Source organism: Notothenia rossii (genome assembly GCF_949606895.1).
Source record: "Notothenia rossii genome assembly, chromosome: 6".
Lineage (NCBI taxonomy): Eukaryota > Metazoa > Chordata > Actinopteri > Perciformes > Nototheniidae > Notothenia > Notothenia rossii.
In genome coordinates this window covers 74,026,742-74,050,937 of record NC_136909.1, presented here as the reverse complement: position 1 = coordinate 74,050,937, position 24,196 = coordinate 74,026,742, and the positions used below count along the sequence as shown (strand labels likewise).

The 24,196-nt window shown below is 41.4% G+C and overlaps 1 protein-coding gene across 8 annotated transcripts; it reads right to left on the bottom strand.

Annotated features, from left to right (window-relative positions):
* Nucleotides 1-841: 841 nt before the first annotated feature.
* On the bottom strand, nt 842-24,043 carry ccar1 (cell division cycle and apoptosis regulator 1). Of its 8 annotated transcripts, none has more exons than XM_079689606.1 (26): nt 23,957-24,043; nt 22,860-23,014; nt 22,542-22,717; nt 22,202-22,423; nt 18,800-18,832; nt 17,351-17,547; nt 16,964-17,090; nt 15,156-15,281; nt 14,086-14,275; nt 13,412-13,556; nt 13,151-13,330; nt 12,840-13,065; nt 12,489-12,602; nt 11,186-11,352; nt 10,155-10,365; nt 8,906-8,989; nt 8,580-8,768; nt 8,179-8,370; nt 7,843-8,064; nt 7,624-7,753; nt 4,865-4,953; nt 4,639-4,779; nt 4,124-4,244; nt 3,782-3,964; nt 2,701-2,906; nt 842-1,852 (listed from the first exon to the last, which is right to left on the bottom strand). In XM_079689606.1, the coding sequence occupies exons 2-26, from the start codon at nt 22,969-22,971 to the stop codon at nt 1,772-1,774; spliced, it is 3,864 nt and encodes a 1,287-aa protein (XP_079545732.1). In that variant the 5' UTR covers nt 22,972-23,014; nt 23,957-24,043; the 3' UTR covers nt 842-1,771. The 8 variants fall into 8 exon arrangements, with proteins under 8 accessions (XP_079545732.1, XP_079545736.1, XP_079545734.1 ...); XM_079689610.1 differs by having other exon boundaries at nt 13,151-13,306; XM_079689608.1 differs by having other exon boundaries at nt 15,156-15,278.
* Between the last annotated feature and the right edge of the window lie 153 nt (nt 24,044-24,196).

The following is a 24,196-nucleotide window of genomic DNA, read 5'->3' as shown; positions in this document are numbered from 1 at the left end:
TTAAAGAGTAGGCTATAAACAGAAGGTGATTTCAAAAATATTGCCCGAAGTAAAAACATTGCAGGGAACCAAATCAGTTTGAAAGCTATTGTTAATGTATTAAGGATGTTGAGCGGGGGAGCACAGAGGCTCCCCCTGCAGGCCTGACAGAGGGAGGGATTTAAAAGCTCTCAGTTGAAGGGGCTTGATTTCTTATTTTGTCAATTGTCAAGTGAATTCAATAATATCAAATGACTAAATGACAGGTGTTTGCAAACTCTATGTGTGCAAAGTTCTTCAAGTCAAGGACAGGTCTCTGTTTCTCCCTCCACTTTCAAATATGATACTGTAGTTAATCAGATATTCTCATATATTTATTGTCCTTAGTTTGCACGTGTTGTTATTTTATATATTTAAATGTGGTGTAACTACTTGTCTTTATTCATTTGTAATGTTATATTGTTTCTTAAAGGCCACCAATTATGCAAAATCCACTTCTTCATGTCTTTTATACATAAACATGTGTCCCCTCTGTGTAAAGAGATTCTGAAAGTTTCAGCAAGATGTTTCGCTGACTTTTTGTCCTGATCCATTTCTATAAAAAACCTGTCTGAAAATGAGCTGATCAGATTTTGGCCACTTTATGATGTCATAACGTTTTTTTGGCTTCTGTAACCATCAGCCAATCACCAAGCAAGGTAACACCCTACACCAAAGCAATTGACTTGCATGTGTAAATGTACCGGGCAATAAACTTGATTCTGACTTAATCCCAGTTTTCCCTCCTGATTGAATCCGTAGTTATGTTGATAGTTGGCAAATCACAGGTAAGTGGTGACATTAAAACAAAAGCCCAGAAACATTGTTGTGTGTTAAAATGGACCACTTTACTCTTGTACAACACATCCATACAGTACATTCAATAGAAAAATAAAATGGCCTGCTTTGTAGCACATTTGAATGTAATTTGCATCCTTGCTAGAACAACCCAAGCCGAAACACACAAGTGCAGAGATGAATTTCAAGGGTTTAGTACACTTTAGCTGAACACACATTCGTCGAGCTCCTCTTTTGGTTCATCTGAAGTTGACTTTCTTAGAAAACAATGCAGACGCTCGTCACAGTAAAACAGAAAGAGTGCAGTATTCGGTGAGTACAGTTGACAGCAAAGAGGTCCACGAGAAGCAGGAACCATGCATAGCCGTGTGGGAGGAGACTCCAGCAGAAACCAGTTCAACATATAAGAACTACAAACTATATGGGGTTTATTGGACAGTCGAGGTTAAACAGCAGAAATGACAAACCAAAAGATTCTGTCTGAACTAAGTGGAACCCCTTTTCCATCCAACATGACTTTCTATTCAATATATTTTTATAGTAGTTTCAATGAATTCTCTCGCACATAAATAGCATCATTATTGCTCATTAGAAAAACAAAGATCAACTCACACAAACTGGCATTTAAATCTACAACTAATCATTTCATTGGCCATAACGAAGCTAAAGAAAATAGCAAAAAGAAATGTTAGCAACCGAACTCAACTTATTTTAAACTGCGGAAATAAGCGTTTCAAAGCTTTGTCACGGATCAAATGACTCGGAAAGAAAAGTGACTCCTCTAAAACAAATCTATTGTACAAAGAACCCGAGGACAAATTAATTATTGGATTTAATAACACATGAACTTTGGAGACAATAGGTCCGAATAGAGCAACCTATGCTTGTTGAATATTTACAGTTTTTAAGAATAATCAGTGTTACAGATTAGCTTATTTGATTTTAAATGTGTCACTCATTCATCAGAGCCGTTAGTTTGAGACGTCTGAACTTGATCGGCAGCAACTTCCTCAACAGGCTCCTCTACTTCTGGATCCTGAGAAACAAAAAAACAAATCAGTGAATACAGCGACTCCTTTCAAGAGGAAGCCTTTACTAGGAGACATATAAGACGGTGTTGCTCTCATGAGTGACCGCGCCACTTTGAGTTAAAACCACCGCAAACTAACAAGACTGCAGCTAGACACATTTCTGTATCACTTTCAACACGCAATAAAACCTATTTCATTTTGTCTTCATTTGCATTGTTTTATTTCATATTCTGTTCTTGTACATCTCATATTCACATGTATATGGACTTTTTGTACTATTTTGTATTTTATTATATATGTTGGATTGTTGGAGGAGCTCAGGTCAGAAGATTTTCTTTGCCATTTCTACACTGTAGCTTTGTGCACATGACAATAAAACCTTTGAATCCTTGAATTTGGAAACGTCTGAATTGAATGCCGTGAATTTGACCGGACAATTTTTAATACGCATATAAAAAGGAGAAAATACAATTTCTATAAGCAGGCAGCTAAAGTCAAACAAACTCTACTTCAGTCTGCACCGCCATTGATTTCTTTTTTGTGAAACAAGTGAAAATAATTGTGCAAAATAAAAAATTGTTAAAAGAATTAAATGATCTGCAGTAGACCCAGACCAATAGGAAACAATTTCCCCCTCCATCTACCATCAGATACACAGTGCGCTGTAAAGACAATTCGGGTAAAACTTATGACGGTGATTATGGGGATTTCCCATTAGCATTTCTGACACCCTGAGAATGGCAAAAGGCCTCTCTCCCAGAGAGATGAAGCAAGGAATGCCACTGATGGTTCGGCCTGTCCTAACGATAAAAAAAGGTAAAAAGAACAAGGGGCTTTTCTAAAGATGTTGTACCTCTTTCAGCACAGCCAGCAGGTCTTTGACGGTGGCCGTCAGGGTGTTGGAGGTGTCGCTCAGCTGCTGGTGGAAGAGGCTCTTCTGCTCCTCCGCTGCCTTCAGGGTCTGCTCCGTCTGGCTCAGGGAGCCCTTCACCTCCTCCAGCTCCCGGGACAACGCTCTGTTGGCCTCCTCCACCTGAGCTTTCACCTTCCCATCTTCCCCTGGAAGGAGGCAACGCAGAGTTAGATGGAGGACCAATAGGAACCTCAAGAAAATGTCAGGTCAAACACTTTCTGCTACTCAAACTTAATTATTAAAAAGCACTTGAAAAACAAATGTTTTGCAAATGATTGTATGTTGTGTAAGAAAATGAAGACCATCAGTTACATTATTTTTTAGAGTTCTTGTAACTTGTTAGGGTTTACAGTTCAGGACAAGGAATATTTTCCTGCGCTAATGGGACAAACAAGTTAGTCTCTTCATTCTTTCCTATAAAGAACCCTTTAGCTGTTACTTAGCACTCTTAGCTATACACAATGAAAAGCAATTTAGCTGAGATCTATTTTATATTACAATGTCATAGTAATGTGCCAGTCCACGTTCCAGAGATCACAGAGAGGTGAAGGCTGAGCGCAGTGAGGCTGGGCTTCTTTGTAGTATCAATTAGTCATATTTTAATCGCAATTACGATTATGGCTTACAACGATTATGAAAACAACGTAATCGAAATAAAACGATTATTACTTCTTTTTTTCAAATACATTTTTTTTTGTATTGGTTTTTCAGTTGAATTATACTTAAAGTTCAGGGTAATCAACTGTTAAAAACATACCGTTCAAATGGTTTTCTCCAATAAATTGATCCTTTCAAAGTAAATGGATAATCGTCTAATAATCGTTGATATCAATTATTGACCCAAATAATCGAGATTATGATTTTTGCCATAATCGAGCAGCCCTACTTTGTAGCAAAGCTCAAATTGAGCCACATCATTGTCCAGAAGGACTTCTGACACAGAGTGTAGCCTGCAACTCATGAGACCATGAAAGCACTTCTAAAGACAGCATATACAGAATAACACAATTTAAAATCATACCCATTTTGGCATCCAGCACCAAGAGCTTTTGTTCTATTTCCTCTCGTGCTTTCTCACTCTTCTCCAGTTTCTGCATCATGCTGCCGATGTCCACCATGGCTCCGTTAAACACGATCAGATTACCAGACTCACTGGCCTCAGACTCTACACGGGTCTTAGGAGCAGGAAGTAGAGCTCGGTTACCTGGCGGGAAGAGAGAGAGAACAACTTTAGAGAAGGGCTTGCTATAGCATACCTCGGCCATACTGCTGAAGCTCATTTCATATGAAACTTTCTATTTCATCATAGATTCAAACATATGCTGAATAGACTTTACACATTGCTAAACCCATGTTAGCTCACCTGTGAGGTTCTCTATCTGGGCTTCACTGAAGGTGGGGGTGGGCTCGTCCTTCCCCCTGTCCGTCAGTTTGCGGTAGTGACAAGACTCTCTGACCACCGGCTTATTCAACAGCTTCTTAATCTGGAAACAGACAAGACAGGCAGGCATTTAATAAGGACCCCAAAAGAGGGTAACTGTGTGCCATAAATTCACCTTACTCTTAGTAATGTTGGGGTTGATCAGGAGAACATTTTTTGAATAGAGATTGATATAGTGCGTCACACAAGCACACACGAGTTGCATCTAAAACAAAAATGCTTTTATTTTGTATGCAAAGAGAGGTGAAGGCTGAGTGCAGTGAGACTCAAATTGAGCCAGGTCACAGTGTAGCCTGTAACTCATGAGACATGAAAGCACTTCTAAAGACAGCATACACTATACGTATCTGTTCCTGATGGTTTAGGTTTGTGCTGTGGTTTCAGTATCAAAGTCCTAATCCTAGCCCTGCATCCCATAATGATGAGTGTCTGTTCACCTGAGCTCGAGAGAGGTGCAGGCCCAGAGTGTACAGGATCTCCTCCAGGTCTCTCTCCAGCAGATAGCCACAGTGGCTCTGGTCGAAGTAAACAAACGCCATCAGCAGCTCTTTGTTGTATGTGACCATCAGCTTCTTCTCCTGGAAAAACAAAAAACACATTTATATCAAATAGCAAGATAATGCTACATATCCACGTCTTCATATTTGAACAACAATAACTAACCTTGTCTTTAGAGGATCTTTCTTTAGACGACTTGCGGTCATCCTTGCGGTCTTTTCTGTCTCTGTCATTGGAGTCTTCATCGTCTTTATCTGAGAAATATCAAAAGAAATACATTTAGAAAAGGTGCCGATACATCTTTTATTATTAAGTTGTATTATAGGATTGCGTAAACACAACAAATATAAACTAAAGGCGCTTTCACACCGGAATACTTTTCCCACTTTAGTTCCAATATATTGCCGAAATGTTGCGTTCACACTAGGCTTGGGCGGTATGACGGTATTACGGTATACCAGGGTATTTCGAAATACCGTCGGTATGATTTTCAATACCGTGACGTCACAGACTGTGCGCCAAATCATAGATGCGTTTCATTCTATTACACTGACACGGAGTTTTGACAGGGACGACATTGGTTGTAATGCACAGCACGCGCCAGCAGAGGGCAGGGGAGGGCATTCCGTCTTTCCCGCTCTCAGAGCTCAGCACAGAGCTGAGCTGAGCAAGATGGCGGCAGCATTTGCCGGCCCCGAACTCGGACAACTAGTAAAAAAAGAAAAATGCCTCTGCGCCTGTTTGGGACTATTTTGGGTTTACTCGTCGCCAGTGACTTCATCCAGCACAACGAGAGACGGAGGCACTTCTTTGGGAATGTTTAAGACGGGGTGAGTGAGTTTTGACATTTTTTAATCCTATGCAACTGGTTGATGGTTTTGTAGTCGAGGTCGGACGGTTTTAAAAACGAAAGCATTTACGTGCTAAACATTCACGCGAGTAATCCAATGAATCAAATGGAAATAAGGTTTTTAACACATGCACGGAATAATATTGCCAAACTAGTTAGTGAATATAGCAAACTTTATTCAATAAGTGTTAGAAATTAAAATCAATGTTTTAATGGGGAAATGTAGTTTAAACATACCGTCTGTTTAAACGCTCTTTTATAGTGAAAAACCAGAAATTCTTGTGCACAAGCAGTTAAGCTTTTATTCTGAAAATCCTTCATCTACGCATGTAGCATGTGGCTAATATACGATTTCCTAAAGAGGTGAATTTAGTAGCGAAATGACATGGATTGGTGCAAACCGAAGCCTACTGATTTAACACTACAACTATAGATGTCGAGATACTACCATGCTGAATATTAAATGAAGGTACAGTTTATTTGAATACATTATTGTTTACAGACGAGAGTAGCATGTGATAACATCCGGAATGACCGGAAACCAAACGAGCCGAGAAGTATTTTTTAGAGTATTGATTACAGCGTTTAGAATGTGTTAAATGAAAAGTGATGAAAGAGAATATGAGGAGAAAAGGTGTGTTAAGCATATATTGAATGTGAAAAGAACCAATCCTCTGTTTAAATGCAACAACGGACATTGGAGACGAGGCGAGCCGGCAGGCGGGGAGGAGCCAGCAGAGGATATATAACAGCACCGGAGGAGAGATCCAACTCTTGGCTTCCCTAACGAGGAGCGGATCACAGCTGTTTGTCTGACTGAACAATATCATGCTTGTGACCAACCCGCGCCTTTTTTAATTAAAGTACCCAATTGAACTTTCACAGAGACTCCATTTAGTCTCCTTTTAAAGCTTCTCTCCTGGACGGGAGAATAACGAACACAGTTTACATAAGTCAAGTATTTACTCCCGGAAAATGTTTATGTATGATGATATATTGTTAACTTAGCTCACTATGGAAACAACGTCGGACATCTACAAACGCGTCCTGTATCCGATCTCAAAATGTGCCATTTGCACAATGTGTCATGTATGCAGCCCTTGTTTTGCACTTGCGCGCACGTCGCGGCACTTTGCGAGCGTCTACCGGCTCGGGCTGCATTTTACACCGAACATATAATATACCGTTCGAAACATCTATTTGCCGCCGAACGCCACCTCACTCAAGTCGACCCAAGTCATACCGTCAGTGGCGGCTGATGGAAAATATTTTTGGTGGGGCTGGCTGTTGATATAGTGAGTAAAACATTTTTTGGGGGGAGAAATTACCCCTTAAATTGGGACTGATACCGTCATATACCGTATACCACGGTATGATGTCAGCAAGGTATGACGGTATGAAAAAAATGATACCGCCCATGCCTAGTTCACACCAAAAAAATCCGGAACTAGAACTTAGGTCATGAGAACCTTTCCATCCCCTTTTCCGTCCCTGCTAGAGAGCAGGTACTTTCATGGGAGAAAAAGGTTCCTATGTCTGATTGGCTGAGCGGAATGCAAACCACGCCCCGTAAAACTACCAAAAAGTTTTTTGAAGCCGCCAGTTTATTATCCTCGCATTAGCATTATTAGCATTATTAGCATTAGCCGAGCGCACAAACAGAGAGAGACTAACTTATGGTAACACAAAAAAAACATGGGAGCGGTGGCGATGAGGAGGTGTCGGCCAGTCCCCAACTCTGGGGACTTCGGGCGGCAGGATACACCGTGAAGTTGTTTGCGGCCTGCCAGTAAACCCAAAGCAGAAGAAGAAGAAGTGACGTCAGCGGCTTCATTTGACTAACCCTTCCCCAGGAACTTATTCCGGTGTGAACGCGATCTGAACTTAGTTCATGAGAACTAAAGAGTTCTCATGAACTAAGTACGGCAAAGTACTTGGTGTGAAAGCGCCTTAAGTTAAGGCCTCAGAAATGGTGGTGATGTAATCCACCACAGGTTCCGCGTGGTTTCTCGTCAGACCAAATCCTATTGTGGGACATTACATATATATCGCATTTGAAAGAAAAGTGAAATACCATCATCATCATCATCCTCTGCATCTTCAGCCTCCATGGGGTCATATTCTTCAGCATTATTCGTGCTGCTATCATCCTCCATCTCCTCTTCATCTCGAGACGGCTCCTTTTTCACAGTCTTTTCATCAGACTAAAAAACAAAGGTCAGAAGGACATGAGAACACGCACATCGCAGGGTGAGCGACAGACTGATCAGATAGGTACGTTTGGGAGGCTTACCTTTTTCTTCTCCTCCTCTTCCTCTTTAGTCTTCTTCACTGCTGGCTCTTCAGTCTCCTCTTCTTTATCCTTCTTTGATTCACGCTTCTCCACTTCCTTTTTGGCTTTCTTCTCCTTTTCCTTCTTTTCATCTTTGGTAGGAAAAGCAGCCAGGACTTTATAAATGCGGTAGCCAAAATCTCTCTGTAGCATCTCGTTGAACAGCTCAGCAAATAGAGAAACCTGGAGGGGAAGAAAGCAACATGTAATCATGTGTGTGACTCATAAAGCACATCCTGTCCAGCCATCACTATAGAATATGAAGACTTCTTTAAGACAGTGAGCGGTAACTCTCACCTCAAAGGAGTGCTCCTTGTTGTCTTCCAGTCTGTAGTCCAGCAGCACGCTCAGAGACATGACGCTGCAGTCGAACTTGCCGTTCTTGGCGGCCCAGTTGGGATGCACGATGATGGTGGGCTCATCGGGGAGGATGTAGCGCCTTTCTCTGCGCTGCCGCTCCAGCTCCTCCAGCTTCTTCTTCTCCTCCTCCTGACAGAAGAAGAGATTCATTTGAAGATAAAGCTCATTTCGGAAAAGGTTTTATGATAATGCTATTTCAAACATTTCCCAAATCGGGATCAATAAAGTTCCATCTTATCTAATTACTGAAAAAAGACTGACATGTTCGTCTTGCTACTCAGTTACAATCTTAGAAAGTGTTCCACGCTAACAAAAAGCTACTGATGCAATGTGTGTACCTCTCGGTCATCCTCAGGGCGAGACGGCTCCTCCTCCTCGGCCACTTTGACCTCTGGTTTCTCAGGCTCCTTGGACTCCTCCACCTGCTCCTCCACCTTCAGCTGCTTGGTGAGGCGGGCGATCAGCTGCGACTTTAACCCCTTGGAGCTTAGAGAGCGACAATCGAGCTCTTTGCGCAGGTCATTGACCTAGAAGAGAAAACAGGGATGTGGGAAATGAACTTAAAACCTTGTGAGGAGAACAAATGACCAATACTGATTTATGCACTACGTAGAAGTGTCTGTTTGACGAGCTCTATCTCTGAGGCGTTCCCTTTGAATCTTACCTTCATTGATTTGGGGTCAAGTTTAGCCCAGTGAGTGGGGTTACTAACGTCAGCCGCTTCTTCCCCATCCTTCTCCTCTTCCTCCTTGACAGAAAATCATTCAGATAGAGACAGGCAGAGAGAAAGACAGAAGTGGAAAACAAACAGTTAGTACGCCGCTCGTGGCCCGAGGGAACTTTAATGTTGATCCGTGCAAGAAGCAAGGTCACATCTGTCTTTCATTGTGTCGTCCTAGTGAGCTCTCGACTGTGTTTAAGTCCACTGCTACTGAAGCGTACACAGGGAAGCTCTCTAGCTCTTATAAAACCAAAAGAAATGCCCCCCAGCTGCCAATCAATCAATCTGTGGAACACAAAAAAGGTCAAAATCAATGAGAGGTGTGTCCGAAAAGGTGTGTGGGTACATCAGGTGAACTGAAGCTGCCTCCAAACGGAGTGAGGATAGGGTGGCCCTATGGTCTATGACTGGGGGATTGGGGATTGCCATTTATGGGTTTTATACACCTACGTCAGATAGGAGCCATCTGTCCAACCAACTGCCCTGGAAAAACCAAACTCTACATATTGTCCAAACGAAATGCAGAATCCAACAAGAACAGACAAGAAAACAGAAGTCTGGGGAGGTTCTCTTTTTGAAGTCAGAGGATATTAAATTGATGTGGAAAATCAAATAAAAATACACATTTCTACAACAAACACAATATTTACACGCAACTGACTACACAGATTCCAGCGTAAAGAAACATTTAAATTCCAGCGTTGCAAAATCATCACTGGCTCGAATTTGAGAGACTATTTTGGAGATCATTGCAAGCACCCACACTCAAAGCAGGATAAGCAAGTGTTGTTTTAAACAATGGCCGAGATATACCAGGAATAGCATGAATTATTAAAGCAAGATTAGCACCCAATTACGAGGCTTTTGAAGAGCTGGAAGCTGTTTTATCAGTTGCGATTCTCGACCTACACAACACAACCTAGTCTCACTGCTTCCACTGTATGTGTCTGCTGGATGTGAGGGAAGGTGGATGTGCTGATGGGAGGAGTTGGAGCAGAGGAAAAGGGACAGGTGGAGGAGTAAACAGAAGACGCCTAGGTGAGGTTTGGTGGGGAAATAATCTGCATGTGTCTGTCTGCGTGAAAGGTGAGGTGTGCTTTGTGTCTGATGTGTATCTGGGGTTTGTTTTTGTAATTCCTGTGCCTTCCTGTGAGAAGCGGAAATGAGAAGAGAGGGATTAGCGGTTCAGTGCCTGTTCTCCATCCGCCTCCTTTCGCTCGGCCGACAGCTTCTCAGCCAGCTGCTCCCGGAGTCGCCGTGACAGCACCTCCCACTCTGAGCGGGTAGGAAGACAATGCCAAACATCCGGAAGAAACAAAACCACTGTCTCCACATGAGCAGGGACTGTCCGCCCCTTGTGAGTCTCCTCCGGCCGGTGATAGCGAATCTCTGCAAAACGATACCTGTCGCAAAGGAAGAAGGTGCATTGGAAAGAAACATTCTGGTCAGAGCAAAGTATAAAAGGCAGGCCTTGCTAAGGGCGAGCCTTCTACTGCTACTCCCTCCCATGAGCTCACTGAATGATGTACATTTCATTACAGTGGCCCTTCTCCCACACAACACACAATGGACCCATTCTGCAGCTCTCCAACTGTTGTCCCAGGTTACGGCGGCCATTTTGAGAAAGTTGACAGACAATCACATAAAATAAATCACATCCCCAAATTCATCCCCATTATAGCTTTAGCTAATTATGGATTAGTGTTCTGCATTTAACGTAGGAGACACTTAACGCACTACATTGGGGTTGTGAGAAGAGAGACAGAATCAACAGGACAGTGAAAGCCAGTTAAATATGTAAGATATTTAACTGGTAAGTAGAAAATAAATAAAAAAACAACATAGGCAGTGTCTTCTGGTCCAGGCTACTGCTTCCAGCCACAGTCCATGCGTTTGGTTTTTCTATGAAATATGCATTTATATATCTATATATATATATAAATATATATAGAGTGTGACAGCAAGAGAGAGCCAAGACGACAACACACAAAAGACCAAAAAGAACTTTGCACAACACAATAAAGGTAAATAATAAGTAGCAAATTAACAATACAATAATCATTATTATAAAAAAGGAAAACATAAAAATATCACCCAACATGTCCAGGATGAGAGTTTGAATAGAAGTAGTAAATCGTAGTGATAAATGTGATTTTAAAGTAGCAGAAGTGATTAGATTTGAACAAAAACACAAGAAATATTGAAGAGAATAACAGCTCTTACCACTGAGTGCAGAGACTAAGATCTATGCCTGTGAGTGCCTTGCAACAGCGTATGGCTGTCTTTATAAGGACTGAGGGGTCCTTCTCTGGGTCGGCTCCGTCCAGAGAGGGAGACCAGTGACCACCAATGGCCATGGCCTCATCTTTACCTCTCATGCCCACCAAAAACTAAAGGAGAAAGATAGACGGTACAAAGAAGAGCCAGAGGGTAGAAAAGGTTAGGTGGAAATTGGGAATAACAATATGGATACGGGGTGGGAGGGGGGCAAGTTCAGAAGCATGTCTAAATAATCATACCTCTTAGGGTCCACAACCCAAATAAGAAACAAAACACACAAACAGGGAGCAAAGGCCAGTTAAGAGTAGGGATGGGAATTTGAAAGCAAATGTATATTCGAATATTCGACCCCCAAAAAAACAGTTAACCGATTAACCGAAAATGTACATATCATATATCCATTTTTTTTTTTTAAGTTTAATTTTGAAAAATAAATAAATACATGTTCAAATAAGTATAGAAACTAAGTCGAATTTGTCAAATGTATTGAACTGGTGATCACAGTTTGAACAGTTGACAGCTATAGGCCTACAGCTTTCATGCTTGAAACATAACTTGGTTTTTAAATGAAATAGGGATCATACACGAACAACATAACAGGTTAGGGTAACGTAACCCTATCACAACAGAGAACAACAACCTATAGCAGGGCCTATGCACAGAATGCAGCTATTCAATACTCATTCTTGGTTAAGAATATGAGCATGTCTACTCAGGGGAGAGGCGGGTGCGGAGGCGATTCACAATCAGACCAGCTGTAGAGAAGACCCTCTCAGCTGGAATTTGGGCATAAGATGAGGTTTGAGTCTGCGTGGTCTGCGTGTAGGGAGGGGCAGCAGCCATATCATTAGCTAGAACTAGCTAGATCTGATGGATTTGGACATAAACGCGAGTGAAGTATAACCGGACGCGAGAGAGAGAGACAAGCACCTGCAGCTCTGCCCGCTGTGAGGGACCGGCGAGCGGAGCAAAACACACCTTTAGACCTAACACATAGCTATGGCACTGTCGTATACATTGAATTATTCCATTTGATCATATGTAATCAACTTAGGCACCCCTCCCAAAAAAAAAAGGATTACAATAAAAATATTCATAACTCATATTGGAATACCTGAATAGTTTCGAACATTCGATGAATCGTTCCCATCCCTAGTTAAGAGCCTTCCATATTGTGAGTGTACTAAGCAATGTAATAGGATCATTACATGTCAGCTCATGCAAACATTACACATGTGTAATGTACCTTAATGAGCCTAGCAGGGTGTTGGAAAGAGTCTTTGACTTCCTGCGGGTCCTCTGCCAGAGCACAGGACTTGTGATAGAGCTCCTCAATACCGGGGTTAGCCAGCAGCATCACCTGCATCATAAAAATACCACATTAGTTATCCCACCGTGTATTTATATTCATTAAGTATCTCTCTATGCCTTAGTTTGTATTGGTAGTGGTTTAGATTGCCAAGCTTAGAACAAGGAATGATTTACACCGTGGTACTAAGAATACACAGAGGATGAGCCGGAAGTTATACTGCTAACAGAGCAATTAGGCTATTTATTATACCAGGCAACCAGATGTATTTATCGCTGGCAGACATACCTTAGCACTGTAGGTGTGGTTGGCATCAGGAGGGTCTAGCACAGCTGTATTCTTGACTAGAGGGTCCACCTCTTTGTGTAAGATGTGGAAGTTACAGGCATTATTATTCTGGAAGGGTCTCGTCACTGGGAAGGCATCCACCCAGGTGAAAACGGCATTATAGAAGTCGCTAGGAATGTAGAGGCTCTGATAACGCCTTCTCAGCTCCATCAGGTCACAGCTGGATCTGGAAAACCCACAGAGGAGAGTTATTACCTCCCGAACCCAAACTGAACAACACTTCAGTGATATGTTGCTAACAAACAGCTTACCCATCCAAGCTGAACTTGGAAAACTGGACGGTGTAGCGAGGCACGACCCTGCGCGGGCGTCGAGGTGAGCGCTCCCGTCTGGGAGAGCGATCTCTGGAGCGTTTGCGTGTGGGCGAGCGTTCTCTCGACCGCCGCCGCTCGCGGTCTCTGTCTCGACTATGGAATTGATGTATAAAAACACTAAGATGAATAACTTATGCTGAATGCCAGGGAAAGTGACTAATATCAGATGATCTGGGGTGAGATCTTTCGACATCTCACCTGCGTTCCTCTTTAGTCCTGAGGATGAGCTCAGGGCCTCGATCGTTGCGATTGGGGAACCGCGGTGGAGGCTCGATGCGTCGGACAGGCTGCGGCTGTGGCATCATTCTCACTGGGGGCTGAAGCAGACCCGCGCTAAACACATCTAGGGACGAGGGAAATCATCTTGTTAAAGCACTCCTCATTCCACAAAGACAGATGACATTTTGACCAGAAGTGAAGAGGAAAGGGTGGAGTTTATTATAACCAAAGACAAAATAAGATATTATTTAGCGGCCAAAACCTTATAATTAACTTTCATAAACACACTGTGAAAGCTTTAAAGCGTAAAGACAGAAACACTGACGATGCCCAAAATCAGACAACACCATGGTAGCCATTTTTCAAGGTAGCACCAGACTAAAGTATACTTTTCTCTACTATAGATGGGACCATGATGCAAGAAATGAATATTGTACTGTATAATATAAGACCTAAGAACTGGCAGTGGAGACTAGTGTAGTCGCCCCCTTGTGGCTATTAGAAAGTATGCAGGTTGAAGGCACTTCAGCATTAGCTTTACTCTTCAGACCTGGGTATGGCCACCTGCCAAACCGCTGCAGAGATAATGATGCTCATCACCCCTTGTTTGTTTCATTTCTAAAACAAGACAAATGCAATCTTAAGTATTTCACCTTTGGGTGGGGGCTGTGGCAGCAGAGACTGAGGAGGGTTTTGGAGGAGAGGAGCCAGAGAGGCAGCGGAGAGCTGGGCTTGCAGGAGGGAAGGAGGGGGAACCTGGGTCTGAATGTATGTGTTCGGGGGAGGCATCGACTGTAGCATGTTGGGGGTTGCCTTCATCATGTTAGGAGGTTGAGGCTGGCTCTAGAAAAGTGGGAAAAGACAATAAAAGAGAGGTGATGTGAGCAAATGTTTAAAAGCAGACCTGAAACAATCTTTAGTTAACATGACAATGACGGCTCAACAACTAACAAGATGAAAATGTACAAAATATTAGTTAGTGGCTGCTTGCAAAAAAGAAGGTCTGAACATCTGCTTGAATGAAAGAATTGTAGAAATGTCATTAATTTCTTAGAGACGCCAAAGAAAAAGCTGGTGCCTAAATCAAGTATAGCCCTTTGGCTGAAGTAGTGACCAAGCAGCCACACTGAAAACACATTCACAAATATTAATAAAATATAAAAAATAATATATATTAGAATAAGATATTTGTTTTTGTTTGATAAGGCACTGATTCAATTGGTGAAGTATTGATTTGAGTGCTACTTCAAACCAATTCTTTAAACAAAAAAACACTGTAATCCAGCAGAGCCTCCTAATGTACTCTTCCTGTCATCTGCAATGTCCGCTGTAGAGATTTAGTGATTTCAATATGAAGACGCCTGAAGTGGAACGCACCTCTGAAACAAAGTTAAAGTCCCAAGAGCTTGTTTTACGACCAATAACTCAAAACCTGGATAAAAAGGATGTAATCAAGCACATTGAAAATGCATAATGAAGCAACAGTATAAAAACAGACTCTCAAACTAATGTTCCTTAAAATAAAGAAATGCATTATTAAACCACAAAATGTGGTTCTATCCATTTGGCAATGACAGCAAACTAAAGGAACAAGCAAAACTATGGTAATAGGTAAACATGAACATGTTACACAAGAAAGCCAGAAAACAAAGACAAAAAATGAAAAGAAAGAAACTGAGTAGGAAGAAGAAGCGACAAAGTGTGTGATTCAGGGCCGGGTTACATTTTGTCTGTGGTCCAAAGAGGAGTGCATGTCTGAGTAGCGCAGCTGCATCCCTGGCTCACTGTAAAGGTTTCCGAGCTGTGGGGAAGCTTGAGGTAAAGGCTGCTGCTGATGCTGCTGCTGCTGCTAGGAGGGATCGAGAACACAACAGTCAATGAAGGTACGAGTGAAATATAAATCTGAAAAATAAACCCCACATTTTAAGACACTCATGCAGACTCTCTTTTTAACCTGTGGATCTCATTTTTTATATTATTCAAAGAGATATGTTCTCATATTCACCATTTAGCTTCTTTCTTAAGGCGAGACACTACAGGTGAATAGGTTGATTTTTTTTAACTTAAAGATATCAGCTAGACATTTCTCCAGTTAATTACTTACATTAAGACAATTGTTTTTTGTATTACAAGTTTTCTGAAATAGCATGTTTAAATATGCAAATGAGCCGTTATCTCATTAAATAAGCGCATATTTTAACACATTTCAGGAACACAAATCTGAACTTTGGATAAAGCCAGGTTCAAAATTATTGTTTCATTTTCTAGTCATATTAACATCCAAGGCTTTTACAGAAGGGATTTTGGATATCTCTTTCTATCACTCCATAAATCAGAAAACACTGTCAAAAGCCCTAAAATATCAATTTTTGCCATGTTTTTAGGTAAACAATGTTATATAATTCAGGCTATGAAGCTTTGGTGTATGTAAGTGCGACTGAAGTGGACATTTCGGACTCAGAGTAGGAGAAAAAACTCATTTTGAGAAAACGACCTTTAAAGATTGCAGTGAGGCTCGAGGTAAACCCTCCTGTTCTCTGGATGACAGCTTGCGCCTCGACGCACCCCGTGAAGGTATTTCATGTTCGGGGTCATTTCTTTTTTGTATACTCTTGCTTCGTGCAAGTGACAATTGTTGTCGTCTTCTCTGTGAGCTTTTTTTCCGCTGTTCTTTTGCCATTTTGAGATTTACATTTCCAGCGAAAGCTAACCAGGAAGTGTTTTAGCACACCACGTGACGCATCTGAACTAATCACATTGTCAGAAATTGACACCAGCCAATGAGATTTTGTTTCTTGGTTTAAGACCCCTTTGTACTTTCCCGATTGGTTGCTGATACAACGGAAATGACCATATTTGGATCCGTTGAGATTGTGCAGGAGAAACTCAGCTTTCCAACGATATCTTTGTTGACATGGTGCACACAGCGGTCGCGGTACTTTATGTTACGTTAGAAAGCTAACTTTTGGTGAATTTAGGAGAAATCTACAGACGCAAATAGACAAACTATGGTCAAATAAACACTTCAATGTGTGTGTCTAAATGTGTACGTTTTCCTTCCAAAAGCCTGAAAGAAAACATGTTATGGAATCAAAATAGCACAAAATCTCAAAATTGACCAGTGCATGAAAAACGATGTTTTTGCCTGCCGTGTCTCGTCTTAAAGGAATTGAAGACAACCAACATATACAAAAGAGAGAAACTTTGTAATACTTTAAAGACCGCTGGCAACATATATTGAACTTGAGTTGATATGTGGCCCAACTTGCAGTATCATCGACAAAGAAAGCTGTCATGTAAATATTATGACACGTATAATTAATTACACGATGTATGTGTTGATGCAGAATGTTTAGCAGATGGCCTCTTTGAAGCCATGAAAGGATTTGGGTAAAAAGGACATATATTGTGCCGATTATTATAAATCTAAACGTTTATAAATATTCTAGTAGAAACCACCAATTTGTACTTGTGTACCCAACAATGTTATCATGTCCTTTATGAATGATGGTAAACCATTGAGTTTCTCACCGACTGGTTTGATAGCTGAGGTAAGGTCTGGATGCGCTGGGCGTTCCACTTGAAGGGCATGTTTGGGTTGTACACCGCTTCCACTAGGACCCTGTCCCCCACCTGAGGAGTCTTCCCCTTTACAGCACTGAAAAAGATTTTAAAAAGCCATTCAGAAATTCTCTACATGTCAAGTCACATGAGTTACAAATTAAAATGTATTTTTTATAACTGTGTCCGTTATTATTTATAAAAATGGATATTGACCAGGCAAAAATACTGACATAAGAAAAAGGTGACGTCAATGTCATGTATACAATAAAGAAACTATTACCAATTACATTAAGGACATTTAAATCATCACACTATTTGCACCAGACATATATTCTATAAGATGTTCTGTTTTACCTTAGCTGAAAGAAGACATCTTCATCTACAAAGCCGAATGTGTCATGTAGCTTGTTGACGACACCAGTGAAGACTCGCTGCTTCTGAGGCTGCGTCTGCTGTTGGTGGCTTGAACGTGGTGTTGGGTAGGAAACCGTTATCTGGGCTGTCTGCTGCGGGTTGGACAAGCTGAGGCTGGTGGGCAAGGCGACGGGGGGCTGGGGGTCAAAGAAAGAAAGAAAGGTCCAAAAAACTGCCACCAGTTGCTAAATGTTTACCTTAGTTGCAGGTAATTAGTAAATACCAATAACACGGAAACTGTGTACTAGAATGCAAAGGGAGACACATTTTATAATAAATCAAAACGTTGCCTTTTTTAAAATAGAAATAAACTAAACACAAAGCAATTTAGAAACCTTAAAATATCATCATCACAAAAGGGCAAAAATGCATTGAGCTTCTATTCTATGGAAACTGATTGCAGTTTCAAATCCCTGCTGTAAAAAGAAAAGGGCTGAGCATTATGCATGTCATCAACTATTTCCCCCACAACCACCCTCTCACTCAATGCATGCTGGGATATGGTTTGTCCCCTTGTGACCCTGAACATGATACACACAGAGAAAATATACATGTATGAGATCTTTGATGAAATCAGTCATTAAATCCCAATTGCAAACCTAGACTGGTTTTAGTTTCTTAGACATAACATAAATATAGCAAATGTATGAGTGAGGGATGCTCCGATCGCCAATTTTGGGGCCGATCGACGGAAACAGTATCGGCCGATACCGATCACCGATCCGATCGAGTGGGGGCTATGGGGATCTTCCATTTAAAGTGATGTTTAAAACTCAGTTAATGGGGCTCATTCACTGGCGCTTCCACAAACAACAACCAACATAATTATTACATTCAAATGAAGTACATTATTCAAGTTTACATTAACTTTGGATAATAACCCGGGAGAAATAATGGGAGCCTCTCTTTTCCTCTCTCCCTCTTCTCTCTCTCTCTCTCCTGACAGCCTGTCAGTATCGTCTCATGCAGCTCACTGATCCAGTAATGAGTGACCCGATAGTGAAGAATAAACATATTTATAACTAGTTTAGCTTGTTCCAGAGGTAGATAAAATGGCTAAGTGTGTTAGGTCTAACTCTTAGTGTGTGTTTTGTTCCGCTCACCGGTCCGTCACAGCGGGTGGAGCTGCAGGATTTCTGCTGAACACAAGTTGCATAGCGCTATTTTAATGTCTTATTCGGACACCTTAAAATACAGCCAGACTGGTGAAGCCATTTTGGCGAGCTTGTTTTGCCGCGCACAGAGGAAAGTGTCATGTATTTTACGTCATGTGATCGGCTCTCCTGATCGGCCTTTATAGCGAGCGCCGATCGATCGGCAGAGAGTGAATATCGGCCGATATCGATCGATGGCCGATCGATCGGAGCATTCCTAGTATGTGTGAATTACCTGAGGGATCAGTGCCTGTTGAGGCTGTGGAAGCTGTGAAGAAATAAAGAAAATACAAAGAGTAAACATTTAGTTGACTTGACATTATAGATTTGCCACACTCTCATAACAGTTCTGTACAGCCCATGGTTGCATGTTTACCGATGAATCCTGCTAATGGAAGCAAGATATATAATTAGTACTATGTATACACACACTGCTACTTGAGCAGTCGTATCACATTACCCAGCACATTGACATGCTCTGCCTCAAGACAAAATGTATGAGGATCATGGATCAATAAAGCATAAGGAAAAATTGATAATGTAAATTACAGGAGTAGGCCTGTCGCGATAGTCGATATATTGACATATCGTATGATAAATAAAAATAGACTCGATAACTTTTCTGAGCTCGATAAATTGCCGTTTACACAAGGATGTGACCAGCATTTTAGCTAGGAGCGCTGTCACACAGCCAGGTCAGGACACTCCACGTGCACGTTAATAATATAGCAACAACGTGTGACTTACTCGCGGGGAAATTAAAGTGAAATGGAATTGGTTACAAAACCAAACTACACATCTTGATTGTCCGGTGTGGCAGTATTTTTTGATTCAAGCCAAATCAACGAGGCGAACCAACGGACTTGAATGAGCCGAATGAAGCATTTGTTTAAAAAAGGTAGCGACAAAAGCAGGCAATACCACGCATTTTAAACTACACCTAAAACATAACCAGCCCATTCCGTTTTCCCAGCTGGTAGCAAACACGGCAGCTGGAGATGGAGAGCCCCCACCTTCCCGACAGTTTACAATCAAAGATGCATTTGCCCGACAATGCAAACATGTTGGTGTTCCTTGCTCGAAAACTTTGAAATACAGATTTGGATATGGCCTGTTGAGGCATCTGGGTCTTTGACAGTGGACTGTACACTTGACTGTTGTTTGAGGGTTTTTTTGCTTGTGAGATAATGTGTGCTAGATAGATAGATAGATAGATAGATAGATAGATAGATAGATAGATAGATAGATAGATAGATAGATAGATAGATAGATAGATAGATAGATAGATAGAGAGAGCTCTGTTTTCCAGCCTGACTAATTCATGTATTGTGTTGGTTGTGTGTGATTTAATTAATGTATTATAATTTAATTAATTTGTTTTATTTATTATATATAATTTATATATTTTAATATTATTTCACATTTCATTTGCAATGTTGAATGTTCAATAAAAAGTGATGTTTGAAAGGATGTACTTAAATTATTATTATATATTATCATTATGTCAGTGGTGTAAAATGGTCTTATAATGGTGCCGACAATATTATCGTTTATCGCAATAATTTCCAGAAAAATGTATCGTCCAACAAAATTAATTATCGTGACAGGCCTATACAGGAGTCAATTTAAAAGAGTGACGAGTAATATTAACCACAGAAAGAGCAATGCTTTGGGCATAAGTTTACTGCAGTATGACTTGACCAGGGGGGTATACTACGAAGCAGGATTTTCGCTTAGCCGGCTAACTTCAGGGAAAACTCGGGCTTTCCGGTCCTACGAAGCTGGTTCTCTTTTTAGCAGGCTAGATCTCCATGGTAACTTATGCTGTGCGGCTAACCTGCCCCGGAGCAGGTTAGGTTGCAGGCTAAGAGCTCAACTCAGTGAAAGCACTGCCTGCTGAGCAATCAGAGCTCAGTGTGCGGAGTTTAAAGCGGTCAAGTCATATTACAGGAGAAAGGAAATGCAGGAAAGACGGCCGGCAAAAATCACCGACTGTGTGAACGTGAACATTAATAGAATATCACCTCCCATCTTCAGAGCAATCTGACTATTATAACATTAGCGTTAAGAAAGCTTACTTAAATATCTGCCACAACATAAGTAACCACATCACATCATAATGTATCATATATTTCCTTATCTGAGTCAGCTGAGCCGTATCTGGCCGTGCAACACTCACAGTGTCACATACTGTATGCATAGTGCTGTGTACCTGGACTCACATTCAGGTTCGGGTCCGGACTCAAGTCCAGAGGTTCAGGTTCAGGTCCGGACTTATAAGTCCGGACTTGTGTCAAGTTGTGTGAGTAACTAAATTGAACTTATTGTGAGCTAGTTATCAATTGAAAATAAACTCATAATCAACTCAAATTCAAACTCGTCAGGTTTATTGTGCGCCCTTCCAACTTGTGTCTACACCATGTCTTTTCTAGAACTCTACATGTGTTACTAACTACACAACACAACTACATACATAGTGATGTACATACAAGACATTCATGCAAGAGTACAAGTCTATGTGTTCTTGTTCAAGAACAACAGCATATTGACATTGTCTGGGTGAAGTGTTGCTCTTTCGGCAGACACTATATCACCATACATACAAAGGAGTTAGCTTAGCTACACTACCAAATATGGCAACCAGCATCCCACGCTGTCAGTGTCCACTATGTCGAAGCCGGCTTCCCTTGACGCCACACAGATCTCGCGAGCAGTTGCGATATTTTGCGAGACTTCGTGAGTTCAGTAATGGCCGCCATATCAGAAGCCAAAACAATGTTTTTCGTCTTTTCTCAGCGCAAATGTCTCGATCTATGGAAGGTTTTAGATGGTTTAGAACAAAAAGGAGATTATACGTAAGTACCGGTTCCCGACGTTCCGGTTTTAACCGGACTTGAACCGAAACTTTTTACAAGTCCAGTACCGGTTCGGCGTACCGGTACGCAGCACTATGTATGCATAAGTATTATTTTAAGCAACACATTAAGTTTACGAAACACTCGAGACAAATCCACTCGTGTCTTAGACGGGGCAGTGATATCATAAACCTGTTAATGTACACATTCAAACGCTTTTTCTTTTACCAGCTGTATTCACCTTGCAGGTGCAACTATGTGGCTTTGATCCTGGATAAAGTGTTTAAGTCATGGATATTTAAAGTTTAACTTCTTCATATTTGTCTAATTATATAGTTGACTTTTCATTCAGGAAGTCTGACGCTGCGCTGTCAGTACGCTTCTCCATGTTTGTGATTGGTGGAATGCTCCAAATACCACCCCTTTCATGTGAACGCGCACCTAACTAGATAGGACACGGCTGGCTTGAGCGATCAAGTTGATAGACAGCATCATAGGACAGTTTAGCGAGAGCGCGTATGTTTTGGATTAGGCCGACCGGCTAACTCAAACATATCCAGGTTAGGTTGAACCAGCTTCGTAGTACAGGCCTCTGATCTAGTTTCCCTAACATTTAAGTCTTCTGCTGACGCATCACGATCCATGTGAAGCAATCACGGCACAAATAATGCCCATTTCATTCATTATATCTAGAATAAGCCAAATAATTTGTTTGCGTTGATAAGTATTATCAAAGGACTGCCCAAAATAAAGTGTGAAAAGAAAATGCTCCTATGTTTCACCTGATGAGGAACATTGTACAGTTGCTGTGGAGGGGGTTGCTGCTGTTGTTGATGTTGCTGCTGATGTTGATGTTGTTGTTGTTGATGATGTTGTTGATGTTGTTGTTGTTGTTGTTGCTGTTGTTGCTGCTGCTGCTGCTGTTGCTGCTGTTGCTGCTGCTGCTGTTGCTGCTGCTGCTGCTGCTGCTGCTGATACTGCTGGAGGGCTGAATTAAGCTGAGACTATATACATTACAGAAAACATGGGAGAGATAGTGATTGATTACAATGAAGAATGATTACATGTGACTACAGAAAGCTGCATATATTGCTGAGTGTGCTTTAGTACTGTGTGACTGACCTGCTGTAGTGCTGCTGCGGCAGCTGCTGCAGCTTGCTGCTGCAGGGCAGCAGTTTGCTGAGACAGCTGATAGTTTGCAGCAGACTGGTTGCTGAGAGAGGCTGCAGCCAAGGCTGACTGTTGAGAGTAAACAGAGGGCGATGCTCCCAATAGAGATGGCTGCTGCACACCAAGAGCTATGAAGAAGGAAAATAGGGCATTAGATTCAAAATGGGAGTGAAAACTAAAACTAAATGGGGGAAACGTTGATATGTGCTATATACGTTATTGTTACCACACATCTAATAAGAGAGGTTTTTGTTTGTTTGCTATACTCACAATGCAAGCTATTCAGGTCAAGAGGCTGTCCGGAATGACCCGGCTGGGACACCGCTGTGGCAGCAAACTGCGTGGCCCACGGCGGATTCTTCTGTCCCCCGAATTGGGCCATGACTCATTCAGGTTAAGGGTATTCTCTGCTCACCAAGCCGTTGCTTTTCAATAAAAACAAAGCCGAGAAAAAAATAACAAATTAGCCAGGGGTAAAGGATTTGTAATAATTTAACACAAACCGTAAAGTACGTTGGGGAGATGAAGTAGGTTGAACAGGGAGACGTGTTTGCATTTGCAGGCAAGGATATGCAGCAAGCAACACGCAGGACTAAAACAAGGTCCAATGTAATATAAGCACCTTTAGAACTTGCTGTCAAAATGAGGAACAGGGCACCAGGAAATAAGCTATGTTTCTTATTATGAAGTAAACACTTTCTGGACAACCTACAGCCATTAACCTTACGTACGGTTAATTTGATATATATTGACACCAATTGCCAAACACGAGGGACTGAATTAATCAATTCGAGAGAAAGATTTCGTACGTCGAAAGAACAATGTAATTACTTCCGTACGATTTCAATAACAAAATTGGTTACCCGTGATTTCTGCAGAGCTCCGTAGCTTAATAACTGCTGACACAGCGACTTCTGGCTAACGTTAGCAACTCCAACTGACAGAATGATAGCTAGCTACCATTTTAGCCAATGCTGTTATTGTTGTGCTTAACACCAGCTAGTCAAAAACATATTTTGACCAGGTCATTGTGGCTTGATTAACATAATAAAAAGATGCCTTTGTAAGCTAATACAACATTAAAACGCATTATGGTATTGTAAAAAAAAGATAAAACGCTAAGAGCTATGCGTTGCTAGCTAACGTTGTGATGCCGTTAGCTTTGTTGCCAGATTAGCCTCGTGCTGGATTGGATAACGAATGCGAGGCCGCAGATGGCACTGTAACGACCAATGTTTAAAATTATAATGTAAAACATTCATTCATAGCACCAATTCCCTTGTACGCAATTAATAATCGCACATTAAGTGTTCCGTATAATTTAAAGTAGTAAAGGTCTTGCGTAAAACATAGTCAGCAGTGCTTACCAATGTCCCCTGCGCCGGCCGATGTAGACATGAACTGAGCATGCGCGAAGAAGAACCGACTCAGCTCAACTGCCAACCTTTTTCCTTGACGACCTCACTAATATTATTATATTAATCTCTATGCAAAACATAAAAATACAGAAAGAACTGAAGAACTGTAAAGTTTACCCGAATACTAAACGCAACAACGACAGGGAGTTTGTGTAAAACAAACAATTTGGATGATTTTTAAACAGATTA